The following is a 15,916-nucleotide window of genomic DNA, read 5'->3' on the forward strand; positions in this document are numbered from 1 at the left end:
AAAACCACAGATGAGTGTGAAGCAAGACTGGATGAAGTCCGTAAAAAGGTTCAGCACAACCTTTGGTCCAGATATGGTGAGGACGAAGTCAACTCTGCAATAAATGAGGCAGGGATCGCCAGTGAAGATGTCCGGAGAATGCCTGTGACTGCAATCAACAGAGACGGATATGAGCTGCAGTGGATTGGAGTGAAATCATTGGTCAAAGATGTAATCACAAGCATGACTGAGTGGGAAAGGTGGATTCCAGATGACCAAAGGCCAAGGCTGGAAGGCAGAGTTAAGGACCTGAGGGCACTCAGCAATGTCCTCGAGGCCAGAAGGGCCGAATTCCTAACGGCACAAAGAAGTGCAGAGGAAGGAAGAAGAGGAAGAGAACCCCAGCTCCAACCAACTCCACAGCCGGTGCTGAGAATCAAACCCACCAGTCTACCCAGGTTCTATGGATTCAAAAGGAACTTCCATCGATGGCGTAGTGACTGGGAGAAACTGCAAAGACAGGGAGAGCCGACCGGCTCCATTGAAGTGAAGAAGTTTCAGCTCCTGGACAGTGTTGATGAGCGGATAAGCAGAGAACTACGCCTGTCAACATACAATGATGCGGAAGACATGTTCAGAGTGCTTAAACAGGTATGGCAATAAAACCACAATTGCCTTAGAAATAGTTGAAGAACTGGAGAAGATTCCTGCTTTAAAGTCAAACCAGCCAAGGAAAGTGATTGACTTAATCCAAAAGGTGGAAAAGGCCCTGGATGACCTGACAGCGCTGGGAAACATCGGAGCCATCAACAACCCCCTTGTGATCAGGTCAATAGAGAGTAAGCTGCCAGACAATATAAAGAGGGACTGGCTCACATTAATGGTCAACCCAGGAAGCAAAGTGACGGCAGACAATCACTTCGACAGCCTCCTCAAATTCCTGAAGACCCAAGAAGAAATCCTGGAGAAGCTAGAGCAGCTTGGTGTAAGTGAAAGGTCTGAGAAGAAACCTACTTACATGGAAAAGAAGTTTGCCTCTACCAGATTCACAGGGAAAGCCGGATGCGTTGTCTGTGGAGATGAAAAGCACCAGGAGAAGCTCTTCTTTTGCAAGCGGTTCAAAGAACTGAAGCCTGGCGACAAAGTGAAAGCTGTGGAAAAGCTAGGAGCATGCAAAAGGTGCCTAAATTGTCATGAAGAGGAGGAGTGTACGGATACTTACCTGTGCAGGAACAGGGACTGCAGGAATTCTTCAGGCCACCACTTCTTTCTTTGCCTAAAGGAAGACCCCAAAAGAAGAGAACCTGGGAAAGGAGGAAGACCCAATGTCAGACGACAAGCGCTCACCGAGGAGCAAGAAAAACTGATTTCTGAGCTCACCCCAGAGATGGCTGAAAATTTCAGGAAGGCATTCACCAATGTGGCTGTGAAGACCTACTGTGCTGGAAAGATCCAACCTGGAGTGATGGAGAAGACCTACTGTGCTGGAAAGATCCAACCTGGAGTGATGGATGCAAATATACGTGAGCTACCAGTAATTCTGATGCTGTTGGAAGTAACTAGCAATGCAGGACAGAAAATTGGAACTCTCATTGACCTGGCATCGGACACCAACTACATCACTCACAGAGCTGCCAGAAGACTCGACCTGCGAAATGAAAAGGTCACCCTTGTTGTCCAAGGAGTTGGAGGAATGACCATGACGGGAAAGACCAGAAGATATTTACTCAAGGTGAGAGTGAAGACGCCCACAGGCACAGAGAGAGCTCACGAGCTTGTATGCTATGGTTTGGATGAAATTGCCAAAGTGCACAGTGAAATCAAACCTCACCAAATCAGGAAGTTCTTCCCAGACATCAACCTAAAGGATCTGAAGAGACCAAAGCATATTGAGCTTCTCATCAGCCACCGTGAAGGAAGACTCGCTCCACAAAGAGTAAAGGTAATTGGGGACTTGGTGCTTTGGGAAAGCCCATTAGGAATGACTGTTGGGGGAGCACATCCAAACCTCTTTGAAGAAGTGGATGTGGCTATGCATAGATCCAAAACACACTTTGCCCGGTCTATGAGAACTACAGCAGTGAAATATCAGGAAATTGCTGAAACCAAGATGACGACAGCTGGCAGAGAGTTCTTAAACTGGTGGAAATGGGAAAGCATTGGAGCTGCCTGTGAACCCAAGTGTGGGGGATGCCGATGCGGCAACTGTCAACCAGGAGGGAAAGAAATGACTATAAAGGAGGAAAAAGAGCTGGAAATCATAAGAAAAGGCCTCACCTATGTCAAAGCAGATGCACATAGTGACGAACCACACTGGGACACGAAATATCCCTGGATTGAAGATCCAACCTCGCTGCCCAACAACAGGAGTGCAGTTCAGGCCACTTTCCTGCGAACAGAGAAGCAGCTCAAGAAAGAACCAGAGTGGCGAGTGGCATACACAGCTCAAGTCCATGAGATGGTAGCAAGGAAAGCGGCAAAGAAACTCACCAAAGAGACCATTGCTGGCTGGCAAGGACCAGTGTGGTACGTCAGCCACTTGGTGGCGCCAAACCCGCATTCAGTTACAACACCTGTGCGATTGGTATGGAACAGCAGCCAGAGGTTCCAAGGACGCAGCATGAATGATCTCCTGCTGAAAGGGCCTGATGTCCTCAATCCCATCCGAGCAGTTCTACTCAGGTTCAGAAGAGGAGGGTGACATTAAAAAAATGTACAATTCTGTGTGGCTAGAAGACCTGGAGATGCACCTCCACAGATTCCTCTGGAGAGACACTGAGGATGGAGAAATTGAGGAATATGCCATCACCAGAGTCAACATCGGTGATCGACCAGCAGGGTGCATCGCACAACTCGCCATGAGAGAGACAGCCAAGCTGCCCAAGTTCGCTCACCTGAAAGAGGAATGTAGGATCGTGGAAGAGGACGCGTATGTTGATGATCTGTTGACATCCCATAATGACCTGGAACAGCTGGAGGAAAACACAAGAAGAGTGGAGGAAATCCTAAAGTCAGGCGGGTTCTTTCTCAAGCCTTGGGTCCGATCAGGCCAAAGTGTGAGGCGGGAGTCTGTACCAAAAGAGCCGAAATCCTCATCGGACAGGATCCTCATTCTCCCAAATCAGATGAGTGAAGATGAAAACAAAGCCCTTGGTGTTGGATACCTCGTTGGAAAAGACAGACTCTACCCCATGACCTCCATCAATTTCTCAAGAAGAAAGAAGAAGATGAGAATGGGCCAAAATCTCCTGGTGGGAGAGGTGAGAGAAAAAACTCCAGATCCACTGACAAGACAACTGCTTAGCCAGGTCGCTAGCCTGTACGACCCAATAGGTCTTGTCACACCTGCTAAGCAGAAAGGTGCCATTCTTGTCAGGAAAGCTTTTCAAGAAGCAGCTGGAAGCAAAGCTCTGACCAGAGACACCTGGGACAAACCTTTGTCTGGAAAGTTGAGAGAAGAAGCCATCTCACTGTTTGAGGAATACACGCGCCTCAGCCAAATCCCCTTCCACAGAAGCCTCACACCAGCCAATCGGATTGGAAAACCCTGGGGAATAACCTTCTCTGATGGAAGTGACAGAAGCTATGGAGCTGTGGTGTACCTCAGATGGGAGACTGAAGAAGGCATCCAAGTCAGACTGACAGAGTCCAAAGCCAAGCTCACACCCATCGACCAGAAAGGAGAGGCAGTGAAAGCTGAAATCTGTGGTGCTGTCTTTGCTACACGGCTCAGAAGGTATATTGAAAAACACAGTCGGATGGAAATTGAATGTTGGCTCCATCGGCTGGACAGTCAAACTGTTCTGGGAGCAATCCAAAGAGAGAGCTATGGATATCAGACCTTCTTCGCAAACAGAGTTGGAGAGATCCAGAAGTCCACGTCTATTGAAGATTGGAGATGGATTCCAGGAGACCTGAATATCGCTGATCTCATAACAAGAGGAGCATCACCAGAGGACCTTAAAAAGGATTCTGTGTGGCAGGAGGGATCTGAGTTTCTAAAACATCCTGTGGATGAGTGGCTGACAAAGTCAGCCAAAGAGGTTGCTGCGAATGCCACAGCGAGCATTGACAAGCTTCAAAGGAAGTCTTTCACAGCAGTGGTAACCAGAGCACAGGCAAAGAGGAACCAGAATGATGTCCCATCTATTACAGAAAAAACTCCAAAACCTACTCATGTCAGAAATGACCACAGTTCTTGTGAACAAGAGTCCAAGATCCAAGTCCGAAGACCACATGCCGGTTCTGCTGTCCAAAGAATCCTGGACATAAAGAAATTCAGCAGCCTGACCAAGCTGATCCGAGTCATTGCCTGGGTATGGAGAGCAGTCAGGAAGTGGCGAACTCGGATCAAACGCTCAGCTTCAAGTAAGCTAAAATATCAGGAAACCTCACCACAAATGTGCAAGCAAGTAGTACTCACTGCCATCGATTGTGAGAGATGTGCAAATCAGGACTTTTCCCAGCTACTCAGTCTCCTCTGCAAAACCTGCTGAAAAGAAGGGAAAGCAGCACTCAAGTAAAATCCCGGCCACCATTCTTCACAGAGACGTCAGACGGATCATTGTTTTAATACCTGTTGAAGAACAAGAACAACATCATGCAAACTGAAGGTAAACTTGCCGGAACAGATGATGTGACCTCCTTGGGTTTAAAAAACCAAGAGGTCAAGTGGGAGGTGTCAAGTCAAAGTACAGAGCAGCACAAACACCACTGATTTGCAGAGCACACTCCAGGCCTGAAGGGGCAACAGTGAGAGCTGAGGGCTGAAAATCTCCACCTGCTTCCAACAGATTGGTTTGATTGAATTCACCTGTTCACCTGCTCAGAGCACATGCTCAAAATGTTTGAGCTTCAGTCAGTCACCCCTTTGACATGCTGCTAGAAGGAAGGAAGGCAGCTCCTGTTTGGACTCAGAAGACGCAACTGGTGAGGAAACCAAGGGAGAGAAGATAATTTCACTGGGGAGAATCTTTAAAGAAGATAATTCCACTGATGTTTACACAATTGTTTAAGTTGACTGAAAGTAAATTTAAAAAAGTATCTGTGATGTTTAAGTTTATTCTTATAATTAGGATGGATTGTTTAAATTTAATTTCATTCATATTGTTGGAAATGTTTAAATTTATTCTTAAACCTAGACCCTATCAGTGGAAATTAATTTGTTTGGATTGATTTAAAGGAAAGCAAAGCATGTATTATGATGTATGTATATGAAACACTAATGTGTTTTTTTTTTTTTTTCTGTTTGGTTAAGGTTATCAACCTAATCTACCAACAGCTATTCAACCCCCACTATTCTGCTATTCACCTATTTACCTATTCAACTAATCTACCAACAGCTATTCAACCCCCACTATTCTGCTATTCACCTATTCACCTATTCAGCTAATCTACTATTCAGCTATCCCAAGCTATTCAACTATTCCACTATTCGACTATTCATTCTGTTCATCCATTCATCTACACCGATAACCCACTTTATTTTATTGCTTCAAATCAAACATCAATAAATCACAAGGAAAAAGGATTGAGTTGTCCCTTTGAGTCCTTCCTGAGTCCAACTGGCCCTTTCAAGTTCGGGCACGGCTGTGAAAAAACCTGGAGAACTTGACATCCATTTTTTATTACTGGTTGGGGCACCGTTTAAACACCGGCACATTTATTTTTTACCAATTTGGTACTACTATCAGTTTACCGTATTTTTCGGAGTATAAGTCGCACCGGAGTATAAGTCGCACCTGCCGAAAATGCATAATAAAGAAGGAAAAAAACATATAAGTCGCACTGGAATATAAGTCGCATTTTTTGGGGAAATTTATTTGATAAAACCCAACACCAAGAATAGACATTTGAAAGGCAATTTTAAATAAATAAAGAATAGTGAACAACAGGCTGAATAAGTGTACGTTATATGAGGCATAAATAACCAACTGAGAACGTGCCTGGTATGTTAACATAACATATTATGGTAAGAGTCATTCAATTAACTGTAACATAGAACATGCTATACGTTTACCAAACAATCTGTCACTCTTAGTCGCTAAATCCCATTAAATCTTATACGTCTAGTCTCTTACGTGAATGAGCTACATAATATTTGATATTTTACGCTAATGTGTTAATAATTTCACACATAAGTCGCTCCTGAGTATAAGTTGCACCCCCGGCCAAACTATGAAAAAAAACTGCGACTTATAGTCCGAAAAATACGGTAAATGTAATTGGTACCCATCTCTGTTTTGTAGAGCCCATTGAATAGCAGCAATTATGCATGTTTTGCCAAATTTTCAACCTTTTGAGCGAGGCAGCAGTTAGAAAGTATTTAAAATCGTTACTTCCTTGCACCTCATTTAAGACAACTATTTTATTTATTTATTTATTATTTATTTTTGACATTAAATAACATTTTTTTTTTTTTTTTTAAGAGATTCAATTACAGGTAGAAAATCCTTACAGAAATGTTAGACTAAAAAGGGTAACAAAAACAAAGAAACCCAGAAACAGCTTATTCACATTTATTCATATAATTTTTAAAAATATTGATGTTTTGCATGCTGTACACAAGAGTGAGTACAGTAGTACCTCAATTTACAAGCTTTATTGCTTCTGTGACCGAGCTTTTAACACACTCTCAAATCTCCCACTGAAATTCATTTAAATCAGTTTGATTGGTGCTCGGGACCCACGAACAGCACAACTTTAACATGTAATATGCCCTTTTGAATTGAAAACAAACTTTTAGATAAGAAATATTGTATTAAAGCAATTCAATAGAATTCACTACTAACAATTACAGTATTTTACACAGTAATGTTATAATAATGTACAGCATTTACCTTGGAGAGTGGACTTCTATGGCATCTTTTTCCAGCTGCTTCTCCTTCAGACATGTTTTCATGGATAAATGGCCGTCGTTTGGATATTAAGTTACCATTCTTGGCTGGCATTCGACTAGGACTGACACCCAGTCATGTTTTTGTTGATTTAAAAAAAAATAAATCACAGAACATAATAATTCTAATGGAGGATATTTATAATGCACTTTTTTTAGTGACCTAAAGCATGTGACACTAAGAACCCATCATTCATTTATTCCACGGTCACACATTGATCGTGATAAGCTACATTTGTGGCCGCAGCTGCTGTAAGAGAGACCGACAGAAGCATGGCTGCCCATTTGCTCCACCACTACCAAACATTCACTCACATTCATACACCAATGTGCGCCGCACTGGAGGTAAGGTGGGTGAAGTGTCTTGCCCAAGGACACAACAGCATTTCCTCTGATCACGAGCTGGATTCGTACCAGGATCCCTCAAGTTTCTGGATGGCTGCTCAACAATCTGAGTCACCATCTGCTTCATCTTCTCAGCACCATCCTTTACACCCACTTTCTTCCTTCCAATGGTTGAAAAACAAAGTTGTCTCTAGCTATATGCTAATGCTAGTGTGTAAGACCGGATGTTTTGGACGGCTCTAACGGGGTCGTTGTGACATTTGCTACACCAACTAATGGTGGGGATGCTTGTAACTCAAATTTTGCTTGTAACTTAAAGCGTACCAATTACTTGAGAGACAGCTCTTATGTCAAAACACTCTTAAGTTGGGGCACTCTTGAATTTAGGGAACAACTGTAATACCAAACTCTGCCAGGAAAAAGCCCATCAAAATTATTTTCATTGCACTCATTACATGTTGAAGAGGTTCATTTAGCCTACTAATGTGTAATTATAAATGGTTGATTTATATAAGATATTTCCATCCCACCTGAAGTGGTGGGATGGAAAAATCCATATAACGTCACGCTTACATCACGTGACACCTCTGATGAAGGCTGCAGAAGCAAGGTAGCCGAAACTTGTCAGGTACAAAACTTTACCTTACTAGCCTATATAAATCAACCATTTATAAATGCACTCATTACATTTAGTAATCAGGGTTATTGTTATTAGTGTAGCTACTAATCCTAATTCCGGGTGTAGTTAAATGCAAGTTTAGGCCTAATAAGAAGACAATAATCTATACATTGGCTATTGCATCTGTCAGGGGGGTGCATTTGCATATACATATTTTTTTGATAATTTCAATATTTGTCAATCATATTTGATGGCTTAGTTTTAACTGATTCACTTTCAAAAAGCGAAAGTGTCCTCTGGCGGCGCGACATACGAGCAGGTCACAGAGTCACTGGTCACTAACAATTTTTAACAATTACCTTTCCGTTATTCCTACGAATTTGCCATTTTTTCCCCCAGAATTCTGACTCTAACTCAACCAGGACAGTCAGGGTGGATGAAAAATATTTCAAATGTATGTGTTAATACAACACTATCTTGACAGGTAACAAGTATGTCATGCTCAGGTTAGTCTAAAGAAATAATAAAACACTCTCTGGCTGTTATTTTAGTGAATGCATGCTGTTCTGTTGTGATTAAACTGCAGATCTCTTTAGGGTCACCATTAATGCACTCATTTGTCACCTCTTCAGTCACCTTTTGACCATTTCAGCTGCTTTGCACTCATGGAAAAAACTAAATCATCAAGGATTATTACAATAGGCAATGGGAAAATTGTAAACTTGGGGGTTATTTTCGGTATTTCTCTTAATAAAACATATCAAACATGGTGGTGAATGCTAACTGTCACACCCTAAACTATTTTAGGGGTATGTGTTGAGTTGAGGTCAGCTTTATGGCACGGTCTAGGGCATCTGAGCGCCACGGAAAGAGTTTTTTCAAATCTAATAGGCAGGTTAAGTAGAATCAGTCTAAAGCAAGGTAGCTCATGTGTAACTTCCCAAGTTGCCAAGGTAACCTTTGATAGATACAGGTACAGGTAGGATTTTTTTGCAAATAATCATTAACTTAGAATTTAATGGCCGCAACACAAAGCAAACGAGTTGGCACCGGGGCATGTTTACCACTGTGTTACATGGCCTTTACTTTTAACAACACTCAGTAAACATTTGGGAACTGAGGAGACCAATTTTTGAAGCTTTTCAGGTGGAATTATTTCCCATTCTTGCTTGATGTACAGCTTAAGTTGTTCAACAGTCCGGGGTCTCCGTTGTGGTACTTTACGCTTCATAATGCGCCACACATTTTGAATGGGAGACAGGTCTGGACTACAGGCAGGCCAGTCTAGTACCCACACTCTTTTACTACAAAGCCACGTTGTTGTAACACGTGCGGAATGTGGCTTGGCATTGTCTTGCTGAAATAAGCAGGGGCATCCATGAAAAAGGCGTTTGTTCGAACAATCCGAATGGCTCTTTTCCACTTTGGTCCGGAGAACACGACGTCCACAATTTCCAAAAACAATTTGAAATGTGGACTCGTCAGACCACAGAAAACTTTTTCACTTTGCATCAATCCACCTTAGATGAGCTCAGGCCCAGCAAAGTGTTTCTGGGTGTTGATGAATGGCTTTGGCTTTGCATAGTAGAGTTTTAACTTGCACTTACAGATGTAGCGACAAACTATTGTTACTGACAGTGGTTTTCTGAAGTGTTCCTGAGCCCATGTGGTGATATCCTTTACACACTGATGTCGGTTTTTGATGCAGTACCGCCTGAGGGATCGAAGGTCAGGGGCATTCAATATTGGTTTTCGGCCTTGCCGTGATTTCTCCAGATTCTCTGAACCTTTTGATGATATTACGGACCGTAGATGGTGAAATCCCTAAATCCTTTGCAATAGCTAGTTGAGAAACGTTGTTCTTAAACTGCTAGACAATTTGCTCACGCATTTGTTCACAAAGTGGTGACCCTCGCCCCATCCTTGTTTGTAAATGACTGAGCATTTCATGGAAGCTGCTTTTATACCCAATCACAGCCTGTTCCCAATTTGCCTGTTCACCTTTTTTGAAACATGTTGCAGGCATCAAATTCCAAATTAGCTAATATTTGTTAAAAAATTAACAAAGTTTACAAGTTAGAATGTTAAGTATCTTGTCTTTGCGGTCTATTCAATTGAATATAGGTTGAAAAGGATTTGCAAATCATTGTATTCTGTTTTCATTTACGATTTACACAACGTGCCAACTTCACTGGCTTTGGGTTTTGTAATAACAGGAATGGAGCATGCAAAAGGATTGATGCATATCATTTCACACAAACACACACACAGACTCACCCCCTCAGGCTGAGTGATTGCAGTGCAAATAGCTGAAAAGTGAGCTGATGAGATCCTGTCGATTGGTGGGGGCCAAGGCCTGAAGATGTGGGATGAGATTCAAACCAGGTTGATGTCAGCTAGGATCAAGTGGGGACAAGAGCCTGTATCTTGGCCTATGTGATGGTGAAACTGGTGTCTTGCTTGGAGCACAAATCCTTCATTTAAAATCAACCTGAGATTGCCACACTGGCTGGGATCACGAATAAAATGTTTGGATCCTTACTTTACTCTAGTCTAAAGCCAGGCTGGGTCTTTTACCACTGGATCGTTCTATCCCATTATGGATCCGAGATGCGCTAAAGACATAGCCTTGTACTTTTTTGTACTACACTGAATTGTCATGCATTCTGTGGTAGAGAAGTATGCTGTAAATTTGTAACAATACTATTATTGTCTGTGCAAAAAAAGAAAATGTATTTAAGCAGTAAAGTACAGTGCCTCCGGAAAGTATTTACAGCGCTTCACTTTTTTCACATTTTGGATCCCTATTCCAAAATTGAATACCTTCATTTTTATCTTTAAAATTCTACATACAATACCCCATAATGACAATGTGAAAAGTTTTTTTTTTTTATTGCAAACATTTTTTAAAGAAAAAAACACATGTACATAAGCATTCACAGCCTTTGCTCAACACTTTGTTGATGCACCTTTGGCAGCAATTACAGCCTCAAGTCTTTTTGAATATAATGCCACAAGCTTGGCACACCTATCTTTGGGCAGTTTTGCACATTCCTATTTGCAGCACCTCTCAAGCGCCATCAGGTTAGATGGGAAGCTTTGGTTTTCAACCAGGATGTCTCTGTGCATTGCTGCATTCATCTTTCCCTCTAATCTGACTAGTCTACCAGTTCCTGCTGCTAAAACATTCCCACAGCATGATGCTGCCCCCACCATGCTTCATAACGAAATAACAAAATGTTGAAAAAATGAATCGTTGCGTGGCAATACTGTCCAGATGCGGTGTATTTTGTAAAAATCAATGGTTGTTTCAAATTTGCTCTTTTAGAGATCCCAGGATGATGTGGGCAATGTACTTTGTATAGTAATGGTACACACTGAGCATTTTTAACAAATATCACAATTAGTAGATAGTTTAATACACATGTTTTCATTCCATTTAAATATGCAGTATTGACACTGTCCACTTTTCTTAAAACATTCTTCATCTGTTTACCTGTTGCAACTGAATATAAATGGTAAACTTGAATCAGAAACATACATTTTCCTTTCTGTTATAGTGTCACGAGGCGTCCATCGCCATTTACAGCAGCATGGAGAACCAGCGTCTTACTCACTGGGCTTTTATCTCTGTGGTCACTATGATCATCTGCCTCATCATCTATACCCTCACAGGTATGACTACTTGTTTACTATGTACAAATCAGCACCAAACATAAGGGATTTTTACAATGAAGCAACAAAGTTTGTCTTTAGAATTGCCTTTCCTGAGTCGATAGACCTGCCTGTAAAGTGCAGTAACTGAATGCAAATGTACTAGTCACATGTATATATAATTTATTAATCATAGGATGGAGAATATCTAAGTCACATATTCTTCACATTGCATTATTTGATGACTGTCCATTTGTGGAAAACATTATTCGCATAAGCGCGCAATTGTTTTTTTAAGCACTTCCAACAGATTAAGTATTGTTAAATAAGCCAAAAGAATGGTAATTAGAACCACATTAAATGAGCGACATTATCTGTTAACAGGGCAACTCATTTACATAACATACTCAAAGGGCTTTTTTTGTTTTTACATTGCAACCAAGAAGCTGTTTTTGCGATTAAAAACACAAACACATTTGGACAAATCCAGAAAATTACGTTTTATAGATTAGATATGTAAAATATTTAGATCTATAGACTACAAACCTTTCCTGCAATGCAGCGCTACTGTCTTAATAAACAATAAAAATAAGGGTGATCAGATAAGCCTAGGTTGTTAGGTTAGATGAGTATAGTAAATATTTAGAAATATATTTTGTATGCATATTCATAATACATCGATTGACCCTGATCAACAGAGTTGCTCTTGTTCGCTTTTTTTCTTGCTCTCCACCTTGACTCTGTCTCTGTAATATACAACCACATTTGTACCGCATGATGCTGTAATCTTGTTCTTTTCAACATAGGTCATAATCATATAGATTAAGCCACTTTTTATTAGGTGAAAGGTTACCCCACATTTGCCAACATGTATATCCACACAGTACTGCCAAACTGACATGGACTTTTCTGTTTATTCAGATTTGCTGTGTGGCTTCATATGCATTGTGTTTGTTAGTAACTGTACAAATTGGTTTTTTTGCAGGGGTTTATGGGTATCTGACATTTGGCAAGGATGTGAAGCCGGACATTTTGATGTCATACATGGGTGATGACATTCTGATGCTCATCGCCAGGCTGCTGTTTGGAATCTCCATTATCACCATCTACCCTATCATCCTGTTGCTGGGCAGGTTTGGGGCATTTCTCATTAATTTCATCTTTATTTTGTTGAGTCATGCTGTGAGTCTAAATGACATATTTAGCACTACTCAATTGTTAGTGCCTGCTTAGGTTTTATATTGATAGTTGAGTATTTGTATTTGTCTTATTTTTCTGCACATGTAAGATCAGTGATCCAGGATCCTCTGCTGAGTTGGCGGAGGAGGTGTGGCGATGTGGTGACCGTGGAGTTTGAAAGTCGCAGTCGGTACATGCTGACGTTTTTGTGGATAACTGCAACCCTCCTTATTGCTGTGTTCGTACCAGACATCAGTAAAGTTATCAGCGTCATCGGTGGCATCAGTGCCTTTTTCATCTTCATCTTCCCAGGTACCATCTTGTTTTAGGTGTGTATGACCTTATATGTGGAATTATCTGCCCTGCTGAGTCATCTTTTGCTTGACAAGGACTTTGTCTGATGTTTGCCATGCAGTCTGAGCCCGTGTCTTATAAGGCCAGGTGAGTGAACCAATAAATACATGCTGACTGGTGTACAAATCTAACCTAGATGATTGATGAAAGGGAGTCATCAAACAAGAAATATGATGAATTAAATATAATTTACCTGTAACTAATATTGAAAACCTAAATTAAAAAAAATATGAATTTTGTCTTGCAAAATTGAAGTGACAGAAGTAACAAATATTATAACATTGGAGTAGACAGGGGTTTTCGTATTATTATGTAATAAGTGTATTGTAAAGTATCGTAACTACTTTTTTAACCCTGCGACTTATAAAGCGGTGCGGATAATTTATGGATTTTTCTTCGCTGACGGCCGTAATGCAAATAGTTTAAAAAAACAAAACAAGCAAAGACACTGAATATGTTTGTTACTGTTTGTGCTTTGGCGCCATCTTTTGGACGAGTTTGCTCACTGCAGGTGCTGCAGTGCTGCATTGCCCTTCTGTTTAGACTGAGCTTTCAACCGGAAGTACAAGTGCCGTTACGTCTTCTAGCCGTCCGTAGCGTTTTTACTCGTATGGATTCTTCATTCATCACTCCAAGCAACGTTTGTAAGTTTTACTATATATAGCTAAAGCAATTCTTACTTACTAAACCGTACCATGTGTGATTTCTGTCCGTGTTTTCATGCATACTGTATTTGTACGTGCTATTGTAATGTAATCAAGGTAGCGTCGTTAGTATTTGCTAACACGTTTACGAGTGTCTTTGTTAGTATTATTAACATTCTTTTTGTATTGTTTCAGTTTCATAAATGCACCAAAATGTCACCGTGGACTTATTGAGTGTGTTTAGCTAATTTGAGAGCTAGCTTTCGCAGCTAGTGGGTCCATGATAATGATTTTTGTTTTGTTTGATCATCCGTTTTACTGCCGTGTGACAGGCATCTTTTGGAATCAATTAAAGTAAATAAGCATTCATAAAATGTTTCTGTGTAAATAATTCATTTCACAACGTATATATCTGCGCCTCATAGTCCGGTGCGTCTAATATACAGTACAGGCCAAAAGTTTGGACACACCTCATTTCAATGCGTTTTCTTTATTTTCACGACTATTTACTGTACATTGTAAATTGTCACTGACGGCATCATATTTATGACACCTGTGAAGTGAAAACCCTTTCAGGTGACTACCTCTTGAAGTGTATCGAGAGAATGCCAAGAATGTGCAAAACAGTAATCAGAGCAAAGGGGGGCTATTTTGAAGAAACTAGAATATAAAACATGTTTTCAGTTATTTCACCTTTTTTTGTTAAGTACATAACTCCACATGTGTTCATTCATAGTTTTGATACCTTCAGTGACAATCTACAATGTAAATAGTCATACAAATAAAGAAAACACATTGAATGAGAAGGTGTGTCCAAACTTTTGGCCTGGACTGTATGTTTTTATGGTTTTAATTACAGTATAAGTCATATAATGCAAATTACTGACCCAGCTATTGAACTACTCCAGTGTCGGTCCCAACCTTGAAAAAATAAAAAATATCTATGCATCCGGCATAAAAACTGAGCCAACACAAATTATGTGATTGACTCGCTGGCGTGATGAGAGGAATTGAAAGACAAAAACAACAATATGAAATCTATTGAGGAAGGTCTATGCAGCTATGCAATCCAATATTATTGGAAGGAGAACATGATAATATTAATATTTAGGTACTGTAAATGATTTGTAATGTTATGATTTCTAGATTATACTTGGCACATTTCATTGCGGCACATACTGCATTTTGATTTACAGTATACACGGTACACTTACAGGTATTACGAATGCTTGCACAAGCTAATTGAACACTTGTGCAGAGTAAGATCAAATGCATTGCATCACACTTTGAAGTGTTAATATTGTGGTGAAAGTGTTCGCTCAGTATGCATATTAAGTGCCTTGTATTTATATTCCACCAAGCATCAAAGATTGCTTTATAATTTGATGTTTACCTAAATTCTGGAATATTTAAGGATCAAAAGAAGAAAAATGCTGACAACCTCTTTTTACCATTAATAAATATGGGCAATTTCTTTTGTTATGTAATGCTACTTTATTAATGGTTCTTGTTGATGTATGTGAAGGAAGGGTTCAGTGCAGAGAGATCTCGAGTTAAACAAGCCCTGTTAAACATATTTTAGTGCTAATCTGCCCAGCTGGTGCCACAATTTAGGATGCACTGATTAGATTTGTTTTTTTTCTACACAACAGACTGTAGCAGTTGCAACATTTTTAAAATCTCTTCTGCCTCCTTCTTCCCAGAGTCTTCCTCACGGTTTGGGGAGGGATCACTCTGCTATGTGGCGCGTTCATCTTTGGCCAGAGCACCGCTATTGCTGTCATGCAACTCCTTGGAAATATCTGATGCCTAAAAAGACTTGATTGTGTCGACCTCAGGTAGATTCCATCTTGTTCTCCTGTGCTGTTAAAGACTTCACGATCTTCACTCCTAACAGTACATTTAATTCCTCTAAAGACAAGTTGTTACGCAAACCTCAAAGGCAACAGTAAGATCCTAATGAGCTGGACAAGTTTCATGTCTGTGTTGATTTCTTTGCATGCATGTGTGTAAATATCATCTCTATGGTGTACATATGTTGGTACAGCAAGTGTCCTCATTAAAATAATTATCAATGCAAATTCATGCTGTGGGGATGGTTTTCAGCTGCAGGAACTGGAAGACTAGTCAGGATAGAGGGAAATATGTATGCATCAATGTACAGAGACAGTACATGGAACTTGAGAGGTGCTGCAAGGGGGAATGGGCAAAGAGAAATGGGCGAAACTGCCCAAAGATAGGCTATAA

At 40.6% G+C, this 15,916-nt stretch overlaps 1 protein-coding gene across 5 annotated transcripts in view; it reads left to right on the plus strand.

Moving 5' to 3' along the window:
• slc38a8a (solute carrier family 38 member 8a) overlaps positions 1-15,916 on the plus strand; it is a 124,885-nt gene that overhangs the window by 21,513 nt on the left and 87,456 nt on the right. For 2 of the 5 annotated variants that reach the window (XM_061969864.2, XM_061969866.2), the window contains exons 6-10: positions 11,399-11,513; positions 12,478-12,625; positions 12,781-12,983; positions 13,061-13,112; positions 15,373-15,737. In XM_061969864.2, coding sequence (XP_061825848.1) covers positions 11,399-11,513; positions 12,478-12,625; positions 12,781-12,983; positions 13,061-13,112; positions 15,373-15,475 — 621 coding nt within the window. In that variant the 3' untranslated portion in view covers positions 15,476-15,737. Of the gene's footprint in view, positions 1-11,398; positions 11,514-12,477; positions 12,626-12,780; positions 13,001-13,060; positions 13,113-15,372; positions 15,738-15,916 lie in introns of those variants that run through there. The other 3 variants (XM_061969865.2, XM_061969867.2, XM_061969868.2) reach the window with 3 other exon arrangements.

Source organism: Nerophis lumbriciformis, linkage group LG10 (genome assembly GCF_033978685.3).
Source record: "Nerophis lumbriciformis linkage group LG10, RoL_Nlum_v2.1, whole genome shotgun sequence".
Lineage (NCBI taxonomy): Eukaryota > Metazoa > Chordata > Actinopteri > Syngnathiformes > Syngnathidae > Nerophis > Nerophis lumbriciformis.